Source organism: Toxotes jaculatrix, chromosome 18, assembly GCF_017976425.1.
Source record: "Toxotes jaculatrix isolate fToxJac2 chromosome 18, fToxJac2.pri, whole genome shotgun sequence".
In the NCBI taxonomy this organism is placed as follows: domain Eukaryota; kingdom Metazoa; phylum Chordata; class Actinopteri; family Toxotidae; genus Toxotes; species Toxotes jaculatrix.
Window position 1 is genome coordinate 18,160,972 of NC_054411.1, and position 25,860 is coordinate 18,186,831.

Below are 25,860 nucleotides of genomic sequence, written 5' to 3' on the forward strand. Positions count from 1 at the left end.
CCTTAACATGAAACCTGAGCATTACAGGGTGCATACACAGTGAGGGAGGCATCAGGAGTCAGATGGGCCCCACAGCTTTTCTGCCCCTGAGCCCCCTAGCAGGTTAATCCTACCCTGCTGATAGAGATATTTGAAGAATAACACCATACTTAAGGAGATAAAAATATCATAAGATATTATGACTATGACTTCCTCACAAAACCCTGTTGAGATATTATATGAGAAATAAATATGACCATTATAAACTATGTAATAGCCTGGAAGCGCTTAAAGTCAAATTTATGTTTAAAAAATAAAAAAAATGGTATTGTTTATTTAGGGTGTGTGAGCTGGTGTGGTGCCCGCGCGCTCACGCACGGACGCACGCACGCACCGCTGTCGGGCCTCTCCTCCTCCTCCTCGAGCCGTGTGGACTGACACAGCTTCTGAGGTCTGAGGAGCGGCTGAGTCAGTGCTCGCATTAACTCAGTCACAGAGGGAGCTCCAGCCACACTGTCAGCTCTGTAACACACACAACCGAGATCCGGGTGCTGCTCCAGTGCGCGACCGCTGAGACGAAAAAAAAAAAAAAAAAAGTAGCCTGTTGAGGAAGAAGAGCACGTCGGCTGCTGTTGGTGCTGTCGCTGGGGGCAGGAAAGGATATTTCAGGTGCACTTTGTTAGCATAGTTTTAGAGGCATCTTGCTGTCGGACGGAACATATCAGAGTCGAAAGGGAACCGAGGTGGACGTGTGCTTTCTCCCGCAAGAGGGTAAGTTGGTCCAAGTTTCAGTCCAGCGGCTTTTCCTGCCTCACACTTCCTTCGTGCCCGCGTGCTAATGGGTTCACCTTTCAGTCCGAGCTGAGTTTGCATGTTGTCTTTGCATTGAACAGGTTTACCTCCTCGGAGTGTGAGCAAGCCAGTGTTAGGCTTTCACCACAGTTTTGCTCTTGTTCGTTAGACTATTAATACAAGTGCTATTTTGTGTAGAATATTAGTTATTTTCACATATCGAAATAAAATGAATGTCCAGGCAACTATCGGTCACCGGTGTTTGCTTCTCAGTCCTCTCCCTAATGAGAGAACAGATGTGACAGCTGCCAGCTAATCAATAGTGGTCATTTCCTGTGGGTCAGGCAGCCCTGCTGGCTCCTGGCTCAGCAAACAGTGCCAGCTGAGGTGGGTGGGGGGGTGGTTGCACCATCATCAGGGTCTGTTCACCACAACGGGCCTGTATTTGTTTTACTGGAGTTAATGTTACTCCAGTATGCCATAAAGGAGCTCCCATTGTCATCCAGTGAGTGGCTATCCTCCATGCAGTGGAGGACACCTGTCCTCTCAGGACCGCCCAGACACTGTTGGCAGGTGCTGATGTGGGGACTCACCACAGCTGCTCAGTGGGATCTGGTCAGGCTGTTTTGTTTGGAAGATTAAGATTAGATTGTTTCAGTGGGGTGCTGTTGTTGCTCCATGTTGCTGTATAGTGTTACCAGACATCGTTTTTTTTTTTTTTTCAACATGTCATGGAAGAAGGCTTTAGAAGCGTGGTCAGTTGTATTGCTTTGACTATATCGTGTCTCTTTTCTGTAATTTACATACTCAGAAGGAACTTGACACCACAGAATTAAGCAACACAGCACAGTAACAAGAAAGCACTATGTAAATGGAATTTATGTGTCATGCTTATGAAGAGATGATACCACGAGAGAAACTGACTGCTTCTTTGCCTGCAGACTTCCTGAGCTGCACAGTAAACATGAAGGACATGTGACTGGGTTTACCTCAGGCTTAAGGCTGAGCTGATGAGAAAGTTGGAGTAAGAAAAATATAATTTTACTGTGGGTGTGTCCATGCTATTGGATCTGTAAGTGCACAGAAATGTACCTTGGAGACCCCTACACAGCATGAGCATCATGTGATTTTGGATTTCTCGGCCAATGTCTTTAGAGATTAGAAAGACTTGAAAAGGGAGTTCTGGCTTGAACAGCAGTCTTTATGTAACACCCAGAGAACGGTTTTCAGGGGAAAGGGATTGTGTTTACAGGGAATGTGCCTACGTTTCAGATTCAGTAGTGAGGAAAGTTGTGAAAGAGTGCTGTTTTCCCACTGTCAGAGAACATTAAGACATCATCCAACACACAAGCCTGAGCACCTCTGATACCGTTTCAAAGGTTTTCAGCTTTGCATGGTTTTAAATAAGTCTAAGAGTTAGAATGTTTTCATCAGACAGCGGCAATATGTTTTCTGCACATAGAAAAAGTGACTTGTTACATTATTGTTTTGAAAAAAAATTTAAGTAGACACATAGTTGTATAGTTGTATAGTCTCACACTGGCACCTTAATTATTGTGAGAGAAAACATGTATACACAGTAAAGGATTGAGCCAGGCTTTCTCCAATATCTCAGTCATGATCCAACTCTCCTCCTCTCCTCCTCTTTTTTTTTTTCATAGCCCTTGGTAGTAGTGTGATAGATATCTCTATCCTGCTCTGGAGACCTCCATCTGGCCAGTTAAAAGCTGAGTGAACTGACTGCTTTGACCACTAATGGGTCTTGCTGGCAGCTGGGTCCTAGTCTCCACGGAGACGAGTCTCACCAGAAAGAGGCAGGACTGAGCTGAACTGCACTGATTGATCAGCTGTGTATATGTGTGTGTGTGTGTGTGTTCAGAGGGATAGACATGCCTATCTCTCTGTCTTCCTTTTCACACCCAGAGCTGTGTGGCTGCTCCCCCCACCCCACCCCCCCCTGTTTGGGTGACTGACACTAAAAGGCTTAATGGCAGGTAATCTCATACCTGCCCTCAGGAGAGATTACACTGACATGAATGGTTATAATGAAGCAGGTGGCATAGCTTCCCATAATTTAAAAGCACAAATGTTGGCTAATTTAACTTTATCTCACAGTTATCTTTCTCATTTCTATTAAAAACCTTTTAATTCGGTTGTAACTGGATTCCACTGACCACAGATGGATTTCACTAACATCGGTTCAAACTTTGATTCAATAGTAGATAAATAAGTTCCACGCTTTGTAGCTTATGTAATGCTCTGATTTGCTGAGCTTGGTTGATTATAGTGCTGAAATGACAATGATCGATTCATTGATGAACACAACATTGTTATTCAAGGAGGCAGCCTGGTGGGGTTAGGGTGCTGACTATTTTCTTTCTTTGGCCATCATACACCATGTACAACCTGATATCACCTCAGTGAGGCTCTACATTGAGGTCATGTGATGACGCTGATATTGATGAAGACTGTGAAATGCAGTTTAAAGTTTCTACAAAGTTGAAAATAAAAATAATTATTAGTTGCAGCCCGAGTAGATTCCAACCAGTGTCAGTCATGTTCAGACACTGGTTGCAGTCACGCTGCTGTAAGATGCTTTGGTAAAACATTTCCACCAAACACTTCACCATGTTAATTTTCTCCCTCTCCAGATGGCATCAAATGACTCGCGGCTCCAGCAGCAGCCCTCTCAGAAGGATGCGGCTGACCAGAACTTTGACTACATGTTCAAACTGCTGATCATCGGCAACAGCAGCGTGGGAAAAACCTCCTTCTTGTTCCGCTACGCAGACGACTCCTTCACCTCCGCCTTTGTTAGCACCGTGGGCATCGACTTCAAGGTCAAGACTGTCTTCCGCAATGACAAGAGGATTAAGTTGCAGATCTGGGTGAGTGGTTTAAAGATATGATACGTTGTGGTTTTGATTTGTGGTATCACACCGCATCAGAAGACCGCCTTTTCTAAAAGAGGAAACGTAAAGCACACGCAAGCTTTTGATTGCCAAACTACAGCCACAGCGGCTAATGCTTATTTGCTGCCTCTAAGTCTGTTGAAGTTTACTCTACACCTGAGCTCATGTGCATTCTAATGTGTTGTTGTTGTTGTTGTTGAGGAAAGTGGGTGCTACAAACTCTTCAAGATTGCTTTAGCTATAAAAGAAAAACAGGGAGATAGAGAAAAGGAAAGTAAACCCATGTGGAATGCTTGCTGGCACCAGGACATCCCTTTCAGTCAACGTTACGTCTGCACTTAAAGATAAAAGGCTTAACAGAAGAACTAAGTTTGTCTGGGTGTGTGGGTTTGGCCTGTGAATTGTGTAAGTGTAAAACACCACTTCCTTGTAGTTTCGTACAAATTCATACTCTTTGGCCTTACAAAGTGTTATACATAAATGTATAAAGGAGACTTGCCTGTGTAAAAGAGTTTCCAGCAGGTGGTGCACATTGGGTTTTTAGGACTTTTTAAAAAAAAAAAATTTTAAGCAACTGCCAGCTGCAGCCAAAAAAGAAAAATGACACAGATGAGAGCAAAGAGTGTGAACCAGAACGGTAACAGCTGTTGGACTGTGAAGTGATAATTCTCTGTGGGTGACCCCTTTCACATACATAGTCATATAATCCATTTAAAAATACTGATTTAGGTCTGCTTTAAATATATTGTTTGGGAATTTACATAATAATTTGCTGTTGCGTGTGAGTTACAGTTTTTAGGTCAAACTAATTTCCACATAATATGAAGATGTGAGCTGCTATGAGCCATTTTAAAACAGCCACCTTGCTTAGAAAAGTTTTTTTTTATTTTTCCAAACTTTTATTTCAAAGGTCAAGAAGAAACTTTCATCAGCTTTGATAAATTGTGAGTCCGCACTGTAATTATAGCAGGCGAGTCAGCCACATTCTGAAACAGTACAGTAGCTTGCTGTTAGTGTAGCTCATACTGTTTCTTTATTGTTCATTGAGATGAATTATGGGAAATGTGGGATTTAGTATTTTTGGAGTTTGACCCAAACTAGAGTCGAAAAGTCAGGATATCTCAGCCTGTGTTGCTTTGATTTTGTCTGATTTTAACACTCCAGCTTTACAGATGTGCCGCACTAAATTGCTGGAGTACCCCCTAAAGAAATGGTTCGACTTTTGAGGAATTACATTTATTGCAGAGCATTTGATGAGAACATGGGTACCACTCGTGTCTATAGGGTGCATATTAGGTTACATCCAGCAGCTGTTTAGCTTAGTGTGTAGCCTCTAACAGCTTCTTTGAAACAACTACATGGAGCCGGATCCACACACCTCTGACTGCTTCAATAAACACTGAACCCTGGTATTCACTGTAGGACTTTTACATTGTACTAAAAGGTGTATCCCTAATTATTCTCCACCACCAGCACATTCCTCACAGTGCACTATAAATCCTGCTGATATATATTGTTAAGGCTGTTCAAACAGATGATTCATTTGAACCAACAATGTGTGAGCCACTGAATGATACACAAATAGTGACCGAGATGAATCAGCTGCAGAGGAGCCCACACCAAAACACACACTCACCTGCCTGACCAAACATGTGTCTCCGGTAAATGACATGCAGTGTTAGTGGTGTGTGATTCTCTAACAGCTGAGGAGGAGGGTGAAAGAATTAAGTATCATTAAATATAATATGTGTTAGGTACTTAAGTGATACAGTAGGGTTTTGAGAAGGTGGGCATGTAGTGTGTCCCTGCTCTGGACTCTACTACTGATACTGCTGTTGAATGACCATGAGGCCTGGTATTTCCTAAGGTCAGGAAGCAGAGGAAGTTTCCTATCAGCTTCTCACAGAGACATAATGAAGATATACTGCGGCGCTGGTGTAGCGGTGTATTTAAAGGGTGTGGGAGCAGCGAGCATGTCTTCGTACCAGTCCTCCCTTATGTGATGTTAATAATCAACTCTGTGAAATTTCCTGGCTGTTAAATTCATGTCAGCTCCCACTGAACACCATCTGCATGAGATTTCACCAGGTCCTTAGACAAAGAGCCATTGTTGATGATCCCATGCCAGCTGCTAGCCTCCCTTTGTGTGTCATGGAAACAGGCTAGCCTGATAACACACCACATGGCCCTTTGACAGTGAAAACATAGAGGCAAAGCATATGTACAGTGTGTTCCCACTACGTACACCTTTTCTTTACATCCCTCCTTTTTGTGTCATGGAAATATGTTTTTGATCTTTGAGCAAACACACACACACACACCTTTCGCACACTTAGCATGAACACATCCACACATGTGTTGTGTGTGGTAGCCCAGGGGATGACATCCTGTGTGTGCCACTGCTTTGTGTGGGCAGTTAGCATAAACGCAAGTAACGCATGTTTAAAGATCTGAGTGTCGTCAGAGTCTGTGACCCTGCAGAAGCTTGATTTAAACCCCTCCCTATCTGTCATCATACATATACACATGAGGGAGAAGCTTTTGTTTACTGCCGGTGGTTGATTATAGCAGCCCTGGAGACTGTCTATTTGGTTAGATGTCCCATTACGCTGCCAAATATTTGATCATCTCTGCATGGATGAGATAAGATGGACCTGGAATATTTCACACTTTACTTAAACAAAAACAACCCTGACAGAAAGCCGATTCTGACTGTGGAAGAATATGAGAATATACAGGGGGGAAGCAGTTTCTTTCTCTGCTGTCTCTGATAGAAGGATTTCTGCAGCGCTCTGGCCTCTGTCTTGTCCATTTTGTAAAGTGAGACGGATCATTTAGGCTGACCACCCAGAGCAGTCTAGGCTGTAATGGAACATTCATAACCTTCAATGGCCTCTGGTTACCTGGACAACCCACTCCTCCTCCTCCTCCTCCTCCTCTTCACTGTGAGGAAAACATCAGACAAACACAGAAACACACACACACACACAGACATGCAATGCAAATGAAGGACTCAGACTACCTGTTTGATCTTTTTGCTTTCAGCATCCCCTGAACTATTTTGAGCTGCTGACTGTGACATCATGTACAGCCTCCATTTAATTACAAGATGCTTCTGATAAACAGGTCACGCACTGTGGTTTGGGGGGGGTGGGGGGGGGGGGTATCAACAACACACAGCAGCCACACCTTCTTTGAGTCTGTGATGCTTGCATTTCTGTTATCTGCGTGTTTCTGCTGGCTGGCTGGTTCCTGATTCAGGCCAGAAGTCCTGATTGATGCTCATATCCAAAGGCCATCTTCTGGTGGATTGTGTAGAGTTGGAGCAAGTGGTATTTTGATGCGGTAATGAAGCCAAGTGCTTTGGAGGGAGAGAAATGCACCAAGGTGTCACAGAGTACAATAATATCTCGGCCTATCTGTATGCAGCACACAGCAACCAGCACACACAATCCACAACTGTCTTGTTTTGTTACTTTTTTGCCTACTAGAAATGAAACCAGACATAAAACCCTCCCTCCCACCTGCAGGGAGGGAGGGAGGGAGGGTTTTAGATCACTTTATACACTCTCCTTCAGTCTGAAATGTCCATATGCACTCTGCAATATGTCTCTGAATTAGACATTGATATTGGAGTTGCCCAGTCACTCTAATAGCTAAGTGATGGATTTACTCCACATATACAGTGTCTGTGGCAACCCAGAGCCAGAGCATTGTAGCAGAAGGCCATAGTTTGAACAATATTGCCCCCTTGTGGCTTTAAATCATGTACCGGATGACATGGGAAGGAAGAATGTTTGTTTTATAGACCTTGACAAATGTAAAGTAAATGAAATATAATATAGAAGTATATTTTGTGTGTGTAAATGCAGGACACAGCAGGTCAAGAGCGCTACCGCACCATCACCACAGCCTACTACAGAGGAGCCATGGGCTTCTTGCTCATGTATGACATCACTAACCAGGACTCCTTCAACGCAGTGCAGGACTGGTGAGTTGGGCATGTTTAAACAGTTTGGTCTGTTCATGTCAACACCAGGAGGTTATGGGTTTTATTTTTTATTCTAATTGGTTTAGTTAGATTATTTCAAAAAAGAGTTGAATGAGATTTGGTGTGAAATTCAAACATGGACCAAGGAAGAAGTAATTACCTTTTAGTATAGATAGCTCCACCATGTGCTTGTAAGTTGATTCCTTGGTCTTTCACTTAACTATCCACAATGTGTTTGTGTTTCTACACAAATGTTTTATAATGTTTGAATTATACAGGTGAGTATCTGATTTTTTTGGGTTCTGTATTGCCAACTCTGTGTCTGTCCTCCAGGGCAACGCAGATCAAGACATACTCATGGGACAATGCTCAGGTGATCCTTGTTGGTAACAAGTGTGACCTGGAGGACGACAGGCTCATACCCACAGAGGACGGCCAGCGACTGGCAGAGGAGCTAGGTAAATACTTTTGTGTGTTCATAATAACTGAAAGCAAATCCCATTAAACCACTCCGGTGCCCTTGTTTTGCCCTCAGGTTTCCAGTTCTTTGAGGCCAGCGCTAAGGACAACATCAACGTGAAGCAGGTGTTTGAGCGTCTAGTGGACGTCATCTGTGAGAAGATGAATGAGAGCATGGAGGGAGACGTCAACCTCGTATCCAACCACAGGAACCAGGGCCTTAAAGACTCGCCTTCAGAGAGCCACGGGGGCTGTTCTTGCTAAACCGTCTGCTTTCTTACCAAGTCTCCCAACAAACACACACACACACACACACACACACACACACAAACACACACACACGCACGCACACACACACGCAGACATGCACTGATACTTCTACACGAAGATCAACTCCTTCTCTGTGCCTCAACCATGGAAAGTGCCGCATCTCTTCCTCTCTCTTCACTCCAGCCACGCCTAGCTCTGCTTTGTCCACACTTTGCATCACAAACCAAAGGACAGCTAGATGAGATAATCCTCATCAGTTCTGTCAGACCCCCCTCTGCTCCCCAGGCCTGCCTTTCTGTGTTTTCCCTTAAAGGGGCCCAATCTGCCCCTGTCTGTGTCTGTGGTCTCAATCCATCAGGTCTGTGGCGAGCTGATAGTCTAACAAAACCTGCCCCATGCTCTGTCCACTCCCCACATCAACGGCCTTGACCAATTAGCATCATAAATTTACTACATTTAAAACATTTGTTCAGTACCTTTAGTTTTTCTTTCATATATTTGTGCAGATACCCAGAAGCTCGTGGTGCCAAATGGGATGGAGTCACTAATAATGTGTGAGGGCACCTGTGTGTTTGGGATTAATTCTTTTTCTGACATGAGAGCGGTATTCCTCTTTCTCTCTAAGAAAAGCGAATAACCCCATTGAACCTACTAAATGTTGAAAGAAATCTAATTCCGTTAACATATACAGTCAGAATTCACAGTCTCTAACATTCCTTAAATATGGATGTATCAGTACAGCTCATCCAAATGAAATTCAGGTGTGTGAATACACGTATGCCTTCATGTTGTCTTTTCTCCTATTATGAAGTTAAAGAAGATAGACTGAGATCAAGATGGTACAGAAAGCCAACAGGATCCCGTCATGAACCTTATCTTATGTTCTGAATCTTGCTGCCAGTCTTGTGCTGCTCTTTGCCTCCTTTTCTCTCACACTAACACCGAGGCGCTGTGAGGAAGTCGTTTAACACTGGTGACACTTGTATTTGTCACGTGACCTAGCTGATGGCATGTCCTCGCTCACCCCTTTGTGCCACTCTTTCTTGAACGTGTTCTCTCACACACATACACACAGACATGCTTTCAAGACCACACACACACACACACACACACACACACAGTTCTCCTAACTGCAGCATGGCAAAACAGTTGGCATGGCAAACATACTATGCTTAATAACTTGAGTATTTACTAAGCAGTGAATTAAACTTTATGTTTGTTTGATTGTGCAAACGCAGCACAGTGTGTGTGAGTGTGTATACTGAGAAAGGGAAGAACACTGATCTCTGAGAAGCATATGTTTATGTCTCAGCTGTGCTATTGCCGCTATCAGGAAAAGTAATGTGCTGGTGCGTAATGTTAGTTAGACGATCCTGTGTCACTTTATATCCCGTTACTGTAAAATCTGCCATCTTTTCATTCAAGTTTAATAAAATGATGTTTTATCTACATTCCACAGTATGTTTGCCACCTGTTAAACTATAGGTTTAATAGCTTCTGTTGTTCCTTTATGATATTTTTGACATTTCAGTATTGAGTGGTCAACCTCCTCCTGCTGAAAGCTGTGTCCTGAAATCGAGATTTTAAAATTTGCAGTGTCGTTGGATTGGAGTACAAATCAGGAATGGAAAGAACTTTAAAAAAGGCTTTTTGTTTTGCAGTTTTTGTCCATTAATTGTCATTTACACTGTCACGGTGCACGTGTTGAACACTGACTGTCAGTTAGCATCAACCACAACCTCTACACCACGATAGAAGCCTCACGTTGTCATGCCAAAGCCTGTCCTCGCTCTGCACAGCTGGGATGGGGGGGGGGTCTGCTCACTCCCTCCTGTTGTACAGGCCTGTGGTCAGTTATCTCTCCTGTCAGTGTGCGTGCTGCTGAAGAGGGGATAGTTTCAGGTAGCTGGTATTATCATCTCATCTGTACCTCTGTGAGCTGTGATGCAGGGGTTTGATACTAGGAAGTTGTGTACACAGTCACTGGCTCATAACACTACATTTGTGTAAAAGCACTGGGTGGTTTTGCTATATATTTAAATGGAAAGCTGAGGCATCAGAGAGGGTACATTGTCTGTGACAGTGTCACAGTGGCGGCTGCTGCTTGAATACATATTGAATGTGCTAAAGTTGTACCTGGGCACTGCTGTGCTAAACTGTCCACTTGTCTAGTATCTGCCATATCGATGAACTACTGACTCTGACGCTGTTGTACAAATAGGTTTGTAGCATCCAGAGCTGTACGTCTGTTGTGTCCTCTTTCTCTCTTAGGTTTATGGTCTCTTTGTTTTCATGTGTTGCATTCCTGATAGCTTTCTAAAAGAAGGGATATCAGCTCCTTTGATCCCTTTATTTTAAGTTCTGAGTGTGTTGGATGGTTGTGATAAAGTGCATCTTATAAACAAGAATAAATTGAACATGTTGAAATGTGTATATGAAAATAAAGAATATATTCATTACAAATGGTAGAAGGAAATTCCCAATCATTGTTTTCAGTTCCTTTTACAAATCAGTTACACAGAGACCTATGGTATAACATGGCTGGTTAGTCTTTGTGGCCTCAGCAGCATCTGAAGTGTAATTTATGACTATGCATCCTACCTCCTAACCCCCAAACATTAGGCCAGGGCTTTTTTCATGTTTTATCTGAAGAAACAGAGAAACCACACTCTGCCATTGTCTTCCACAACAATACAGATTTCCTCATCCTCCTCTTCCTGTTACCACAGTGACAGACCGCTGCCTTCCTTGTTCTGGGCCTCTGAACTTAACTTTCATATACAGAAGTTACATTTTTCACTACACTGGCTCAAAGGTATGCGCAGCTGAATTTAACTAAGCTGGTTCCACTATGTCATCGGCTGTAGCTGAATGTTGTCATTGTCATGTGAATGAAATGCCGCCTGTTTTTACATCAGCGCCCATTTCACTCGGATCAGACTGTCCTCTCTGCCTGTCAGGTGATGTAAAGAAGCGCTGAATTGCATTTAAACTGACGGGGATGGGCCGCTACGCCCCCTTAGGATACTTATCATGGGTGAAGAAACAGGGTTGTCTGCAGCTCAGATAATGCTGGTCAAACCAAGAAAACATGTGGGTGCAGTAAGTAGATAAGAAACCGTTTAGGTCTGCTTTAGGTGTGTGAGTACTCTGCGACTTCCGTTACTTGGACACATGCATTGGACTAACTTGGCCCGGGGCCAGCCAGGAGCTTGGGGGGTGGGGTCACAGTTCACCCATGAGACAGGTGCTCAGGAGATGTTCTTTTTAAATTTTAATTATTCCTTTATTATTCCCCCCAGGCCAAGATCTATCTATCTATCGATCGATCTATCTATCTAAACCTCTGTGTACTTTTACGCACGGAACACGTGAAATTGGCTCACTTCGTCTCTCACCACAGCCTGCACAAACAAGTTGTAAACATCAATGAGCGCGTGATTCCCGCCCATGATCGGGAAAGTAAAAAAAGTTTTGTAAGACTGCTCTTGCCCCACCTCTTCTTCACTGACTGTAGGAGAACGTAAACAGCTCAGCTCTGCGTACCTTATCGCTCACAAGCAGGCGCGTAACCGCGTTGCGCTATCCATGGTATCTAAACCAAAAACAAGCCTCCCCCGGGCGAGAGCTGCGGCAGACGCGTTTGTGGAAGGTTATTCTCCAGTGATGCAGGTGGACAACAGAAGGCCAAAGTCGTTCTGTTCACAGAGAGGACAAAAGGATGACATGTGATCACCTGAGCCGAGTGTTGACTCTTTACATGGTATTCTGCGCCATGCCAGCAACTTCCATCGTCCAGGGCGCACGAGATTTCGAAAAGAAAGGTAGGATAACACCTTTTTCTAGGTAAAACAAGTGATTAACATTAATGGTTAAAATAAAATAAAATAAAACAAATCAGAACTAGTATGTTGGGTGTAGCTTATATTGATCCAGTCATATTGGTGTTTGTATTTCGTGACACGAGAAAAGCTTTTGGCTGATCATGATGATCTGCCAGTCCACACGGTGCTCTCAAACGTCTGTCGTTCTGTCCAACTGTACCCCCTTTAGTGTCTATGCTGCTGAAAGAAGAACCAGAAAACCCGAAGTGCTTTGCTGAAGGCAAGAAGGACTTCACGTGCTTCTGGGAGGAAGATGAGGAAAGAGCTGGCTCTGTGGATCAGTACTCCTTCACATACACCTACCAGTAAGTCACATTCAGTATAGATAAGTAAGTATAACAAGAAGCCACGTGGTGTCCAATATGGCCAATTTACTGTACTTCATACTGTCAGTTTTTCTTTTTGTTTGTTGCAACCAACAGGCTACAAATAGAAATATTTTTTGGGTTAGGAGAACGTACCTCTTTTGAACCCATAGTGCCTCTGTCTCCCCCTGTCCTGAGCAGAAATGAAAACAGCAGCAGGTGCCCACTGAGAGCCCTCCCTGCAGCAGGTGGGAAGAGGATATTCATCTGCCATCTGAACCGAACCCAGATGTTTGTCCAAATGGACATTCGAGTTCAGCGGGAGGGAACAGTGATCCACAATCGCAGTCTCCTCATCGAGCTTGTCTGTAAGTTCTTTTACTGGAGCCGCTGCCTCCAGATTCCATGAAATAGTTCATTAGAGGAAGGTATTTGAAAGGTTTGTGTGAGACTGGTGGATTCATTGCCTCTAAGTTTCCCAAAAACATTTTTTAAAGATACTATAATCAATATTTTTATATCAACAATTACTCACATAGAGAATTATGACCTTTACACCTGAAACCGCAAATTCTAACAGCAAAAATTCCATCACTGTAGGTTTAAACTATGCTGTAATCACTACATTTATAGGGTACATAAAAGTACCAGTGCCGTATTTTAGGTTGTGACAAACTTTTGATAGGAAATAATCTTGAAATCATCCCTAATAAGATCCCTCTTGTCTACCTGTGTGGCAGTTCTTCTGGACCCTCCTGCTAACGTGACAGTGAGCAGAACGGGGAAGCAAGGCCAGCTGAATGTCAGCTGGGTGCCGCCTCCTGTCAAATACATGGATGACAGCATGATGTACGAGGTCAGCTATGGTATGGCGGGCAACCACGTGGGCCAGGTATGGTGGTTATTTTAATGACCTCAGTCATGTGTTAATAAAGCTTTGAGCAGCGTCTTTGTCTCTCAGTTTAGATGGTAGGAGGACACGCTGACTTTATTCATGAGTTGAGGACTGTTTTACAGGTCGAGGTGGCACGAGCTAGTTCAGAGTTGATTCTGAGAGGCCTACAGCCAGGCACAAAGTACAAGGTGCGAGTCCGTGTAAAGCTGGATGGGATTAGCTACAATGGCTACTGGAGTGCATGGAGTGACCCGGTGCTCATAGAAACACTGCCTGCAGGTGAGTATTCATTTGTAAACTGTAGTCCCACATTTTCACTGTGCATGCAAAGGTCACAAGTGATTGGTTTCATTTCTTTTGCTTAGTTTGTTCCCAGTGTTTTGCAATAACTGTTTTTTGATCACTCTGTGCCTCCTCCAGAATTTGACCCACTCATCATGTCCCTGACTCTCATCATCTCTTTCATCCTCATTGTGCTGTCTCTCACTCTGCTCCTGTCCCATCGCAGGTTGGTCACACAGGGACACAAGCACAGTGCAAATTTTCCAACTGCGTAATCATTTATGGTTACTACTGTAAGAACATTTCACAACAAGCATAATATATTCAGCACCTGTGCTTTTTTTTTTAGGTTTCTTACAAAGAAGATTTGGCCAACTATTCCAACTCCTGACAGCAAGTTCCAAAGTCTTTTTACTGTTCATGGTGGGGACTTTCAGGTAAGAACAAGACAAAGAGTATACAGCCACGCTAGTGGCTCTTTGAGGCTGTATTTAAGCACAGCAGTGCTTTGATGCTAACGCTAGAAGATCCAATCGCTGTTGGTGGTTTCTCCTGTAGTTTTCATTAACTGTCCTTGTGTTTCTGTGCAGGAGTGGTTAGGGCAGACCAACGGAAGCTTGTGGTTTACTCCAGCTTTCTTCTACTCAGAGGAATGTCCTTCTCCTCTGGAAGTACTCTCAGAGCTCAGTCTTTGCCCCTCACCGCCTTCCCCGCCTCTGCCACCCAAGGCCTCCAGATCTTTAACTGCAGACAGGAAAGAGGACAAGGATGTGAAGAAAGGGCTGGCTGAGAGAGAGCAGTCGGAAAGGGGCAATTCAGCTCTGACAGATGGATGGAGATCCACACCTCACGACCACTGGCTGATGGATCGCTTACGGGCACTCCACCAGCACCCTGTGCCCTGCTCCCAGTCCTCTCTGCTGGAGTCTCAAGACACCTATGTCACTCTCAATGCCAACAACCACAGTGAAGATGAGCACCTGGATGATAATTTTGAAGAGGCCTTACCACTTGAGGTACTTTTTGCCTCCAGAAAGACAGCGCTGTGTGAATCTCACTCTGACCTGGGATCTGTGCAACAGAGCTCTGGTTCAGGTCGTCTTTCATCCCAGTCCAGCTTTGAGTACCCAAACCATGGCTGGGTTCCCAAAGGCCCAGTGTACACCTACATGGCAGTGGCAGATTCTGGAGTCTCTATGGATTACAGCCCCATGAACAGAGTAGATGATATTGGGAAAGTGGCAATCTACGCCAATGAGTACGAGAATGAGATCCCTGCTCCCAGAAGACCATTTCTGCCGAGGCAGGACCCTGTCCACAATGCTGACTGAGAGGGACCTCAGCTGGACAGGCTGCAGATGGACTGAAACTTGAGGCAAGCTAGGCGAGGGGTATCCGGATATTCGCCGAAAGCTACGTAGCCTCACATCAACTGTTAAGAAAAGCATATCAAGGACTCTGACTGGAGCAAAGAGCTGAGTCATTCTAAATTGTAAGCTAAAGGACTCAGAGTCCACTGGATGTAAATACTTCATTTCTACTTTAGCTAAATCATCCCTGATCTGTACAGGACAACACCATTACATGGAAATGGCAGCTGTGGTTTATGCCAAATACTGATATTCAGTGTAAAGGTCTGTATGCTGGTCTCGTAGTATCCTATCCTGCAGATCAGATCTTTCTATTACTCCACCAAAATTCAAGCTGATTGACTTAACTCCCCGATCGTTTCCATAGTGATTTATTCATGTTTGAGCTTAGTGTACTCTTGTTTTTAAGCTTAAATAACAGAACAGCTATTAGGTTAAAATACAGAGAAGACAGACAGAAATGGAGAACGATGAACAATACGGGCTGACGCGCTTTCCATCTCCCTCTGATATGTCTTAAAGGATAAGACTGGGAATATTCTGTATTTTCTTGTTGTCAACAAATCCCATAAAAAGACTTGATGAACAATGAACTGACCCTTCTGCATGGCGTAAACCAAAGCACTGGACAAACTGGACTTGATGGTGGTGCTACATGAAAAGTTAAGGGATCAACAACGTTATTACATGTTACCCTGAGGGGAACCTCAGCGTCTTTGTAGATTTTATTAACAGTCCAGTACGTCTCAAGACATTTCACTTAAAACCACAACCAGCAGTGTGAGTCAACCATTGCACTGTGTGACGTGTTCCTTCACTATGACAGGCTCAGTGGTTTATTTAATGGTATATTTCGTAGTGCCTTGAATACTCAGCAGAGCTCCAAATATGTATTAATCCACTGTGAAAAATAGTCCCTAACAAAGGTACCGTCTACTCCTCTTTGACTAGCATTTGCTAAAAACTATGGTGCCCAGTTCTTTTAGCAAATTACTGAGCCTTTCTTAAAAATGAAAGTATATATTCTGCCTAATTTTTAGGATTAATGTCTTTAGTAGGAATGTAGGTTAGGGAAATTGGAAAATATTGAAAGGCCGATTAAGACATTGTAAGTTTTGCTCTCTTCATGGGATTTTTTGTAAATAACAAAAACTAAAGAATATTGCCATATCTTTCACTTGAACCAGGCAGCCATTAAGCCAGTGTCATTTCCAGACCTGACAAAACTAACTGTATTTGTATATAACTTTGTGATTTTTGTATTTTAAGAGAATATAGCTGTTTCTGAGAATGACCAAATTAGTAAGCAATTTCCCAAACAAAAATTCTGGATAATCCTCAAAACCTGGAACAAATGAAATAAAAATACTAGTACTGTAGGCTGTGCAGGAAAGTTTTAGGGCAGTATTCATTCTCGGGTAACTGTAGTTGTTAGTTAAGTCTCTTTCTTGTCATGTATGAAGTTAAGTCACTAATGCCCTCGAAAGAGTAGAGTACATGACATTTCTGTTCAAAAAATTTAAATTCTTGGCAGCTTTAAATTTTTACTGAATCATTTCCATGTTTTTATGCTTGTTTGCTTTTGTTGGTTAGGAAAAATATGTATATAATTTCACACATACATTTCTGTACATTGCTGACTTAGAGAGTTAGAACATAGTGTGTCGCTTAAGGGATACAAAGGTTTAAAGCTAGAAACCCACCTTCTTAGAAATTGTTACGTTTTTCACAACAGTAGTTTAATATTTAACATTTTACTATTATGCAACATATATTTTAAGAGAGTGTTATCTTTGAGGCACTCCAAAGGAGAACATCTTCTTTTTCAGGATTAATATTTCAATGTATATTTCCTAATTAGTATTTTACTTAGAAGAAGTAAGAATATTTCTTTCCACGTTTTTCATTCTCAAACATTTGAAATAATTTTCTCACTTGACAATGACATTGTTTATTTTTCAGAAGAGGTATTTTCTATATTTATCTGATGTGTAAAAATACTTTGTGATATCAGCCACTGAAGTTTAGTGTCTCCCACATGTTAATTGTCATGTAATTGGGGTAGACTTGTTTTCAAGGGGTCCTGATGCTTGTTGGTAACCACTGTTCCACCACTTTAAAACTGATATGTCTACGTACATTTTTTCATTGTGTATGATTTGATTCACACATTTGACAAACCTTTATGTCATTTAAATTTTCAACTCATTAAATGTTTTACATCTACAGCAGCAGAACAGCAGATTACATTACAATGCATGACATTAAAGTTACATTGTACCCAAGGAGCCATGACAGTCAAAGAAAATGCAAGAACTGATCTATTAAATGAATGGAAATACACAAAAGAAGAATATTATCTACTTAGAAGATGAAGTGTAATAGTGCCGAGGCCTGTTAGACTGTAATACATCTCATCATCACTGGAAACACCCAGCTGCTTACATTTCAAGCCAAGTAGAGCTGAAAATTGAAAAACACTGACTGTCTGAGTCCAGAAGTTGGTTTTCTGTTAAGTCCCCAAAGCTTAAGTCTTTGATTTTCAAACCAGCTTAAACTCCATTAACCCATTAGGAAAAATCAACAGCTGCCACTCGTGGGCTTCACCTGGCCTGTCCTCACAGTCTTTGGTACGAGCGGCCTCTGTGATGCCTCTCCCAGAAAGGTAAATGTGCCACACTTGCTGTAGTCCAGCTGATGCTGGTTCATGTCCTGTGTCTTGGTCCAGAGTGCAGCGTACTTGGAAATAGCGATCAAGGACATCAAGGATGGGATCAGAGGCAGGAGGCTCCCCGCCAGCTTGTCCAGTGTCTGCTTCTGACTGGAAAGAGGCGATGACTCGGCAGGGCCCAGAGGTCGAGGACCGTTGCTCCAGGACTTGAGTGAGAAAGGCAGCAGTGTCACACAGCAACGCAGACAGGTGGGCAGCGGAGGACTGCTCTCCTGGATGAAATCCACTGTGGCTACCACCTCTAACACCACACAGGAAGCTATCCAGCCTGTCAACTATGATCAGCGAGGGAGGTGTGGGAGATGTGTTGGTGGGCTCGTGAAGGCTCGCCATCTGCTGGAGGAGATCCTCCAGTGTCCTGGGATAGGAAAACTTGATTTTCTGTTATTAGAAAAAAGAAAAAAAAAAAGGTAGCTCATCTGTAATCCTCTTGAACTACAGCAAAGGAACAATTCTGGCAACACTGGTTGTCCACTAGGGCTGCAGCTAATGATTTTTGAGCCTAACATGAATGTTTTGTCAGACTAACAGTCCAAAACCCAAAGATATTCAGTTTACTATCATATAAGACACAGAACGGGTAACACAGGTCCACTTTCCAGATGGTTTATTGGTTTAGTAAATGACTTACTAACTTCAGAAATCCATTAGTTACAACTTATAAGTCCTTGGTGGACAACTTATTAGAAGGAGGTGCGAAAATATATCAAATAGTCTGAGAGCAAAGTGACTTCTACCTTCAGAGTCTCTGGGCTCAGGCTCGGGACACAGTTCTGCAGAGACAGTGGAAGGCTTTGAATCTGTGTTTGGGTGAAGAACATCACTTTCATCCCCATCTGTGAGGCCGCTGTCACGGCCGTCAGCAGCAGCACGGAGCGGCTGACGCTGTGGTCTCCGACCAGCAGGGAGCTGCAGGTTGTCGGTGGAGGGCTGACTGTGAGGTCCGTCTTTAGATCAGCCGGGGACGTAAAAGTCCTAAACACGCGTGTTAGAATGTCTGCCATAGCTAATACTTAGACACGATACACTTTTTTTTATTTAGTTATATCACTGAGACCGATAGTCACGCTGTTTCCCGCGTCTGTTTACATGTTACGCATTGGTGTTCGTGCTGCTGCGGTCCGTGTGAAAAAGATGCTCTGTACTGTTCCGTTCCGCCACGGCTCTCTGCGAACAGAGAGCACAGTTCTCCCAGTATTTTCTGACAGCTATGTACATATGTTATATGGGTACGACTGTGTGCATCTTTCAGACAAGTTCACAAGCCCGTGATGTGGGGACGAGCGATAAAAACAGCGCCTCTACCGGTGCTTCCTGTAAGGTCTAATACAACTTCCGGAACGTCAGGCAATCACAACATCAGCTGTTGTGGCCAAGATGGCGAATAGTCTGGCAGAGTTGGAGGTTCCCATGGACGCCGACCAAGCTGGGGACCAAGGGAAAAGTGTTTTGAGGCGTTGCAGAGGACGACCCAGGCTCACAGACTCCGACCGAGCCCAGAGGCGTCTCGAATCCCGAAAGAAGTACGATGTGAGGAGGGTGTACCTGGGAGAGTCTCACAAGCTGTGGAGTGAGCTCCGCAGACGGACCAGTCTGAGTGATGCTGGACTGGCAGAGTATCTGATCCTGCTCAACTCCACATATGGAGAAAAATACCAGCAGAAATACTGCGGGTAGGCATGGCCTCTTTATTCCTGCACCCTGACGGCGCACGTCTTCGTGTTTATCAGGACGGTGTGCTGTCAGATTATTAGCTATTCTTCCCATCAACCATTGCTGGTAGCAGATTGATCTTTTTTATGTCAGTGAGCAGCTTCGTTGTTTTATTCTACTTAACTTTATGCCTAATCTCAACGTGATGTTGCGTTACAGGAAGAAGATTGCCCCCGAAGTCACAGCTAAGCAGAAAAAAGGTAAGTTGTACCTTTAATAGATGGGGATGTTTCCCAGATCAGTGTCATAGGTTTGGGTGGTGTGAGATAACTGGCTCTATTAAAATCAAAAGGATGAGATACTAAGTCATAGGTATTCGTGCTGTGGCTATTCAAGTTCCAACTTAAAATGTGAGGTTTAAGAACATTTATTGTCTTGGAAGAATCAACAAAGTAATTGATAATGAAAATAACTCTTTTTGACTCAGAAAGTCAAAATTATGACTTATGACTTATAAACTTCTCTTGTTTCCCAGGCAGGAAGGACCACGTGTCCAGCCTCCAGAGCCTGGTTTGTTGGTACCAGGAGCACTCCCACTCCTGCCCTCACGAGCCCCAGCTCAAGGCCCTGGAGCCCCAGCCCAACTTCTCCACTGCTGCTATCTGGCAATGTGACTCTAACCACTCATTTGTGCAATACCTTTTCTCACCACCGAGGGAGGCAAGTGACTCTGAACCTGAGGAGGGAGCGAACGGAGAGGAGAATGCGGGAAAAACAGAGCTGCTGGCGGCTAAAGGTGCACTGAGCAGGAGGAAAAAAAAGGAGGTTCACAAACAATTCAGAGGTTTGACTCATTTGGGGTTTTTAGTTTTGTTGTTCATGTCATGTGTAGTTTAATATTTCCTCCTTAATGATCAACACATCATTTTTCTTCATCTGCTTTTCTGTAGATGTGGGAGAAAATGTGGATGTTTCTGAGGTAGAACATACCACCACGAGCCCGATTACAGAGGCTGCCACTCTAAACCACCAGCCTGGCACAGAGGCTTCTTCCAGGGATGTTTCACTGACGGTGCAGCCTGTTTGGGAGGTGGAGATGGTCATGGAGCGACAGCAAAGCTCCCCCGCTGCAGCATTTCACTCCATCCCCTCAGAAGAGGAAGCTGAGGATCTGAGGCGAGGCGGAGACGGAGAGGAAGGAGGTGGAGAGAGACTCAGAGAAGAAGACGAAATCAGGACTATACCACCGAGTTACGACTGTGTTACCGTGACAGCATCTTTAGCTGATAAACTGGAGAAGACGGTTGAGGACTCAGTGCTGTCACAGAGCTTGAGTGGCTCTGTCCAACTGGCCACTCAGCCGCAGCTGTCAGTCCCACCACCCATGCAGGTACAAGAGCAGAGTGAGCTGTTTGACCCTCAGACTCTGCAGACAGTGGTGACAAGCTGTGAGATTCCTGACCAGAGGACGGCTTTGGAAGGCTCACAGGTCAGTGAATGAGTATCTTGCAGAGGTAGAAGTACACCTCTGCTACATGCTAAGGAATGTGCAGTAGCTTCCCTCAAAAGTTACAGTTGTTTTTCCATTTTCTTCAGTTGATTATCATCACCGGCCCCAGCTACGACGCCCTGTCGTCAGACAGCATCCAGCTCAACATGGGCGGCGGAAACGTGGAGGAAGTCACGTGCACTGTCATCGGGGGTGTCACCTACAACCAGGTGTGCGCGTGTGACTCGAAGATCAGAACAGAAGAGGACGAAGACTCCATGACAGGTGCGCTACATTGGCACTGCATTTTTAATGGGTCTGGGTGCAGGATGCTGGACTGTGAATGTGGATGCAGTGTCTGAAATTTTGTAATCTATTCCAGACATCAGCTCTCCCTCTGAATGTTATATCATCAACTGAAGCTACGAGCTGCTGCTTATTTTGTGATCCACTGGGTTCATTTGCCTACACCACTGTGTTTGAATTGTTGTAAATGAACTGCTCACACCCCGCAACAGCAGATTTTTATACTTGCATCCTCTGTAGATAATATGCAAATAGTATATGACACTGTAAAAATACTATACCAAAGGAAAGTTGTGAGTCAGGTTATATTTCCCTAACGCAGAGCTGTTCAGCAGTCAAATATATCTAAACAGCATAAATAATTTTCAGCAGGCTGAGCTGCTGGCCAGGTCTTTACTGAACGTCCACAAGCTCCCAGTCCACTGGTCTGGAGACATTTAGATTCAGCTGATATCTGCATGTGACATTTTGTAATCGCTTTTCGCACTGGTCCTCTGCAGGTTTGAGTGACAAACAGCTGCTGCAGCCCACTGTTGACGCTCTGGAGCTGAGTGGTGACAGAGAACTGCAGAGGAGTCTGAGCAGGTTTGTGGCACACGTACTCTACAAGGCGAATCCCAGTGCAAGAAACAGATTGAGAAGGATTTGAAGGCTCGGAGCTCTGCAGATATGAATTCCTCTCCCTGCCAGTTATTGTCCTCTTGTTGTAGTGAACTTCACAGTGTCCTTGTTTTTTTTGCAGCGTCAGGTCAAAGAGAAACAGGCGAGGCCCAGTCATTGAGGCTGACGGGATGCTCAAGATGTTCCACTGTCCATACGAGGGCTGCAGTCAAGTCTATGTAGCTATTAGCAGCTTTCAGGTAAAACAACAGCTTTCATACATACTTCATTACTCAATGAGTTCAGCTTTAGATTGAAGTCACCGCTTTCTTTCGATTTCTGTAGAATCATGTGAACCTAGTTCACAGGAAAGGGAGGACCAAGGTTTGTCCCCATCCAGGCTGTGGAAAGAAGTTCTACCTGTCAAACCATCTGCATCGTCATATGATCATCCATTCAGGTGGGCTCACAGAGACACACTTGTTACGTCAGGATCTCATCTTCACAAACCTCCAAATGTAACTGGATCTTTCTGCAGGGGTTAGAGATTTCATCTGTGAGACGTGTGGGAAATCGTTCAAGCGCAAGAATCACCTGGAGGTTCATAGGCGGACCCACACAGGAGAAACACCACTTCAGTAAGTTACTAATGCTGAAAACTTTTCTTACTGACGTACAGGTTTTCACTGAATACAGCACGACCCAAAATCATCTGCATGAAAGTCACTCCTCTGATTTCCTCCCCGTTTCCTCCGTCAGATGTGAAATCTGTGGCTACCAGTGTCGCCAGCGTGCATCCCTGAACTGGCACATGAAGAAGCACACTCCAGAGGCCCACTACAACTTCACCTGTGAGTTCTGTGACAAGAGGTTCGAGAAGCTGGACAGTGTAAAATTCCACAAGCTAAAGAGCCACCCAGACAAGCAGGCAACCTGAGGCGCTCAAGCGCGGCTCATAGGAGCTAAACAAGTATACAGGCTGGCCCTCGGAAACCAAAGGAAGACGTCCAGTGAAGAGAAAGACTTTCCTTCGCTGTGGCTGTCTTGCTTCTCGTGTCTCTGATGACATGAACATGGCGTTTGAACACACGAGCAGTGTGATAAAGGCAAACGTGAGCCACTCTAACAGCTGTGCAGGACACAGCAGGAAGGAAAATGCTGATTAATGATGTCCAACTGAAGTTTGCTAAACTCCTTTCCTGAACAGTGATCGTGCAGTCCTAGTTAAACAAACATAACTAGGCTCGGCAGCTCTGTCAAGCTTTGGATTTCTCTACATGTCCAAGTGTTGTGAATGACTGTAGAAAGAGTGATGCTCCGTATATAAAAAGATTTTGACTGGAGGTTTTTTGTTTTTTTTCTGCTTTTTGAAAACCAAAATCACGATCAAAAGTTTAAGGAAGTTAATTAAACAGCTATGAAAGTTAGCATGACCAGCTACATAGCTTACCACTACAATACTACAACTACAATAGTGACCTGTTGTTATTTGGAAGGACAGCAGTATTTCATACTACATTACTGTGGGTTTACAGCTTTCATTCGCAACCAGCACATCCACTGTGTGGTGAAATGTCCCCACTGTTTGAGAGCGGGGGCAGTGTTATATGCGCTTCCCAGCTTTAACTGTTCTGAAAGCGCCTGTCAGTTTTATATAAGATATAAGCCGACTCAGATCTCAGAACAAATTCCACTCGGTGCTGTCTCACGTCACATTCCCCCTGAAACACGGAGGAGCACTGCACTGCGAGCCTCTGACACCTGTGAGCAGTTGTGGAGCACACCACAGCACAGCAGCCGTCAAAATGTTAGGATGATGCCAGGATGTGGCAGGATTCGGGAAAATCTGGTTTGCTTTTCCCCAATAGTCAATGCTTTACAAATACCAAGAGGTGAACTTGGGTGTCTCTGTGGTCCCACAGCCACAGGCGCCCACCTTCATGCCTCTTCACTCTGTGTCACCCTGGAAATTGTCCTGTTTGTTGTGTTAACAACTGCTGCAGCCCTCAAAATATATACACATCAGTACTCATGAGGGATTTGCATTGAGCATTTACGGTGAATTGTGGGAGTGCTGTGGGTGGAGCATGAGGGCTCCCAAAGTCCACACATTGTAAAGGTGATTGTGAAATTGCATGGAGGTGTGCATGGGTACAGTTTGATAAATCTGATGACGTTTTCAGCTTCTGTGCACACGTACGCTAGTATTGATCCTACTTACTGATTTTTAAATGAGGCCTGATTTTCCTCATCATGCTTAACTGGGGGCTCCTAGCTGCAATACAAGAACAATGCTGTTTCCTTATTATTAATATGTCTTCCACATGGATCATCAGCTGATGAGGCTGCTGACTTTTTGCCTGGGACTTTAGCAGTTTTAGCCTCAGTTTTTTCATGTATGTAACCATCCAGTTCATACGACCCTTTCACAGTATTGCTGTGTTGAAACAAGTCAGTTTGAAGCATTAAGAAGTCGACGGGGGACAGTGTTTTCAGCAGCTTGCAGAGCTTACGCTGGCAAGCTGGATTAGCTAGATAGAGCTGATAATATCTTCCAGAGACTGTTTTCATGTCAGCCAGCAAAGTCAACGGTCACCGGGCTCGAACGAGAAGCCTGCTTCTTTCTACCTCTGTCTGAAATCAACAATCAGTTTCAAAAAATTACAAAATTTCGAGCAGTAAATCGGTCACCACTGCCACGGTAAAGTGCGTATGAACACAAGCAATGCAGGGGGTGGGTGTGACTTTGTCGTTAGTCAAAGACTTGAATGATGAAAATATTTGTAGGCCTTTGAAACACTGGCATGGCCCGTTAAAAGATGAAATTAGATTTGAATATGATTGCTCAGTCCATTAATACACCACCAAGAAAGATTACTGATGACAACCAGTGTGGTGGGTGAAGATAAAACCTACCTACAGAATGTGTGTTAAATATATTTGAAATGAAGGCTGTGAAATCGACTGTTGTGTGCTGCACTACACTGCTTTGTAGTGACACAAATGTAGATTCTTTCATTTCAGGTGTTAGAGTGTGAGCATCTGTTGTGTGGGCCTGATCTTACGTTTTCCTATTATCTGTTTTCACCATCCCACTGTCCTGACTCACAGGCGCCAATGAGAAATCCTGCGAGTTTACTGCGACAGTTTCTCAGGAAGGTTCACCTCAGTCCTTTTTGCGTCCTTTTCTTGTCTTCTGTCTGTATTTTCGTCTTGAAGTAAATGCACTTTTTCTCTCTTCTGTCAGTTTTGTTAACTGATGAATCACTAAAATATATGGATCGGACTCATATTTGTATTTTACCCTCCTGTTTCTGAAATACATTTGTGTGACGCAAATGGTTTATAAGATGCAGTGTGTTCTTGCCTCTTGCATAATGCACTCTATAGGGTGTGTGTGTGTGTGTGTGTGTGTGTGTGCGCACATGTAAAGGAAGAAAAGACACAAAATGTGTAGTGACACTTTGTTATAAAATGAATTTGTAGTCCATTGTAAGAGACAGAGTTTAGAAAACCACCAACCGATTACTTTCAAAGTCTGACTGGTTCATAGTCAGTGAACAGGTCAGGAATATAATGGGCAGCCAAATAGGACTCTGCCTCACTTTGAACGAGCTGGAGCCTTTCTTCTATTTGTTAGGGTAATGATCACAGCTCGTATTCTACTCTGCTGTAGCTTGAGCAAACCAGCACACCTCCAACACGTCATCAAGACAAACAGCTTCTTCCAACTTGCCAATGCTGGGCTGTGGACAAACACTCACACTGTACCAGCACAGCTTGAGTGGTCATTGTTGCCCTCAGTTCAGCTTGGTGAGTCGAACTACAGTAATTATGACCTGAGCGGTTTGACGTGACTGAATGACTGGACCAGTTTCAAATGAAATCAGTTTAATTCTGAATCATTGATGTCACATGTAGATACAGGATTGAGATGACCAG

At 43.9% G+C, this 25,860-nt stretch overlaps 4 protein-coding genes across 6 annotated transcripts; 3 read left to right on the top strand and 1 right to left on the bottom strand.

Annotated features, from left to right (window-relative positions):
- Positions 1-436: 436 nt before the first annotated feature.
- On the top strand, positions 437-10,866 carry rab3db (RAB3D, member RAS oncogene family, b). The gene is made up of 5 exons (XM_041063324.1): positions 437-750; positions 3,423-3,659; positions 7,556-7,674; positions 8,008-8,132; positions 8,210-10,866. Exons 2-5 carry the CDS (start codon positions 3,423-3,425, stop codon positions 8,395-8,397), a joined length of 669 nt encoding a protein of 222 aa, XP_040919258.1. The 5' UTR covers positions 437-750; the 3' UTR covers positions 8,398-10,866.
- Positions 10,867-11,932: 1,066 nt separating this feature from the next.
- Positions 11,933-17,365, top strand: epor (erythropoietin receptor). Its single transcript, XM_041063319.1, has 8 exons — positions 11,933-12,227; positions 12,457-12,592; positions 12,794-12,960; positions 13,333-13,484; positions 13,610-13,766; positions 13,908-13,995; positions 14,119-14,206; positions 14,360-17,365. Exons 1-8 carry the CDS (start codon positions 12,125-12,127, stop codon positions 15,098-15,100), a joined length of 1,632 nt encoding a protein of 543 aa, XP_040919253.1. The 5' UTR covers positions 11,933-12,124; the 3' UTR covers positions 15,101-17,365.
- Positions 17,338-19,174, bottom strand: swsap1 (SWIM-type zinc finger 7 associated protein 1). 3 transcript variants are annotated; one of them, XM_041063322.1, is made up of 3 exons: positions 18,608-19,172; positions 17,638-18,251; positions 17,338-17,449 (listed from the first exon to the last, which is right to left on the bottom strand). In XM_041063322.1, the coding sequence occupies exons 1-2, from the start codon at positions 18,872-18,874 to the stop codon at positions 17,682-17,684; spliced, it is 837 nt and encodes a 278-aa protein (XP_040919256.1). In that variant the 5' UTR covers positions 18,875-19,172; the 3' UTR covers positions 17,338-17,449; positions 17,638-17,681. The 3 variants fall into 3 exon arrangements, with proteins under 3 accessions (XP_040919256.1, XP_040919257.1, XP_040919254.1); XM_041063323.1 differs by having other exon boundaries at positions 17,437-18,251; positions 18,608-18,900; positions 18,932-19,174; XM_041063320.1 differs by having other exon boundaries at positions 17,437-18,251.
- On the top strand, positions 19,161-25,628 carry znf653 (zinc finger protein 653). The gene is made up of 10 exons (XM_041063318.1): positions 19,161-19,543; positions 19,743-19,783; positions 20,059-20,367; positions 20,474-21,012; positions 21,120-21,297; positions 21,819-21,903; positions 22,061-22,178; positions 22,264-22,378; positions 22,457-22,556; positions 22,678-25,628. The coding sequence occupies exons 1-10, from the start codon at positions 19,248-19,250 to the stop codon at positions 22,853-22,855; spliced, it is 1,959 nt and encodes a 652-aa protein (XP_040919252.1). The 5' UTR covers positions 19,161-19,247; the 3' UTR covers positions 22,856-25,628.
- The last annotated feature ends 232 nt before the right edge of the window (positions 25,629-25,860 follow it).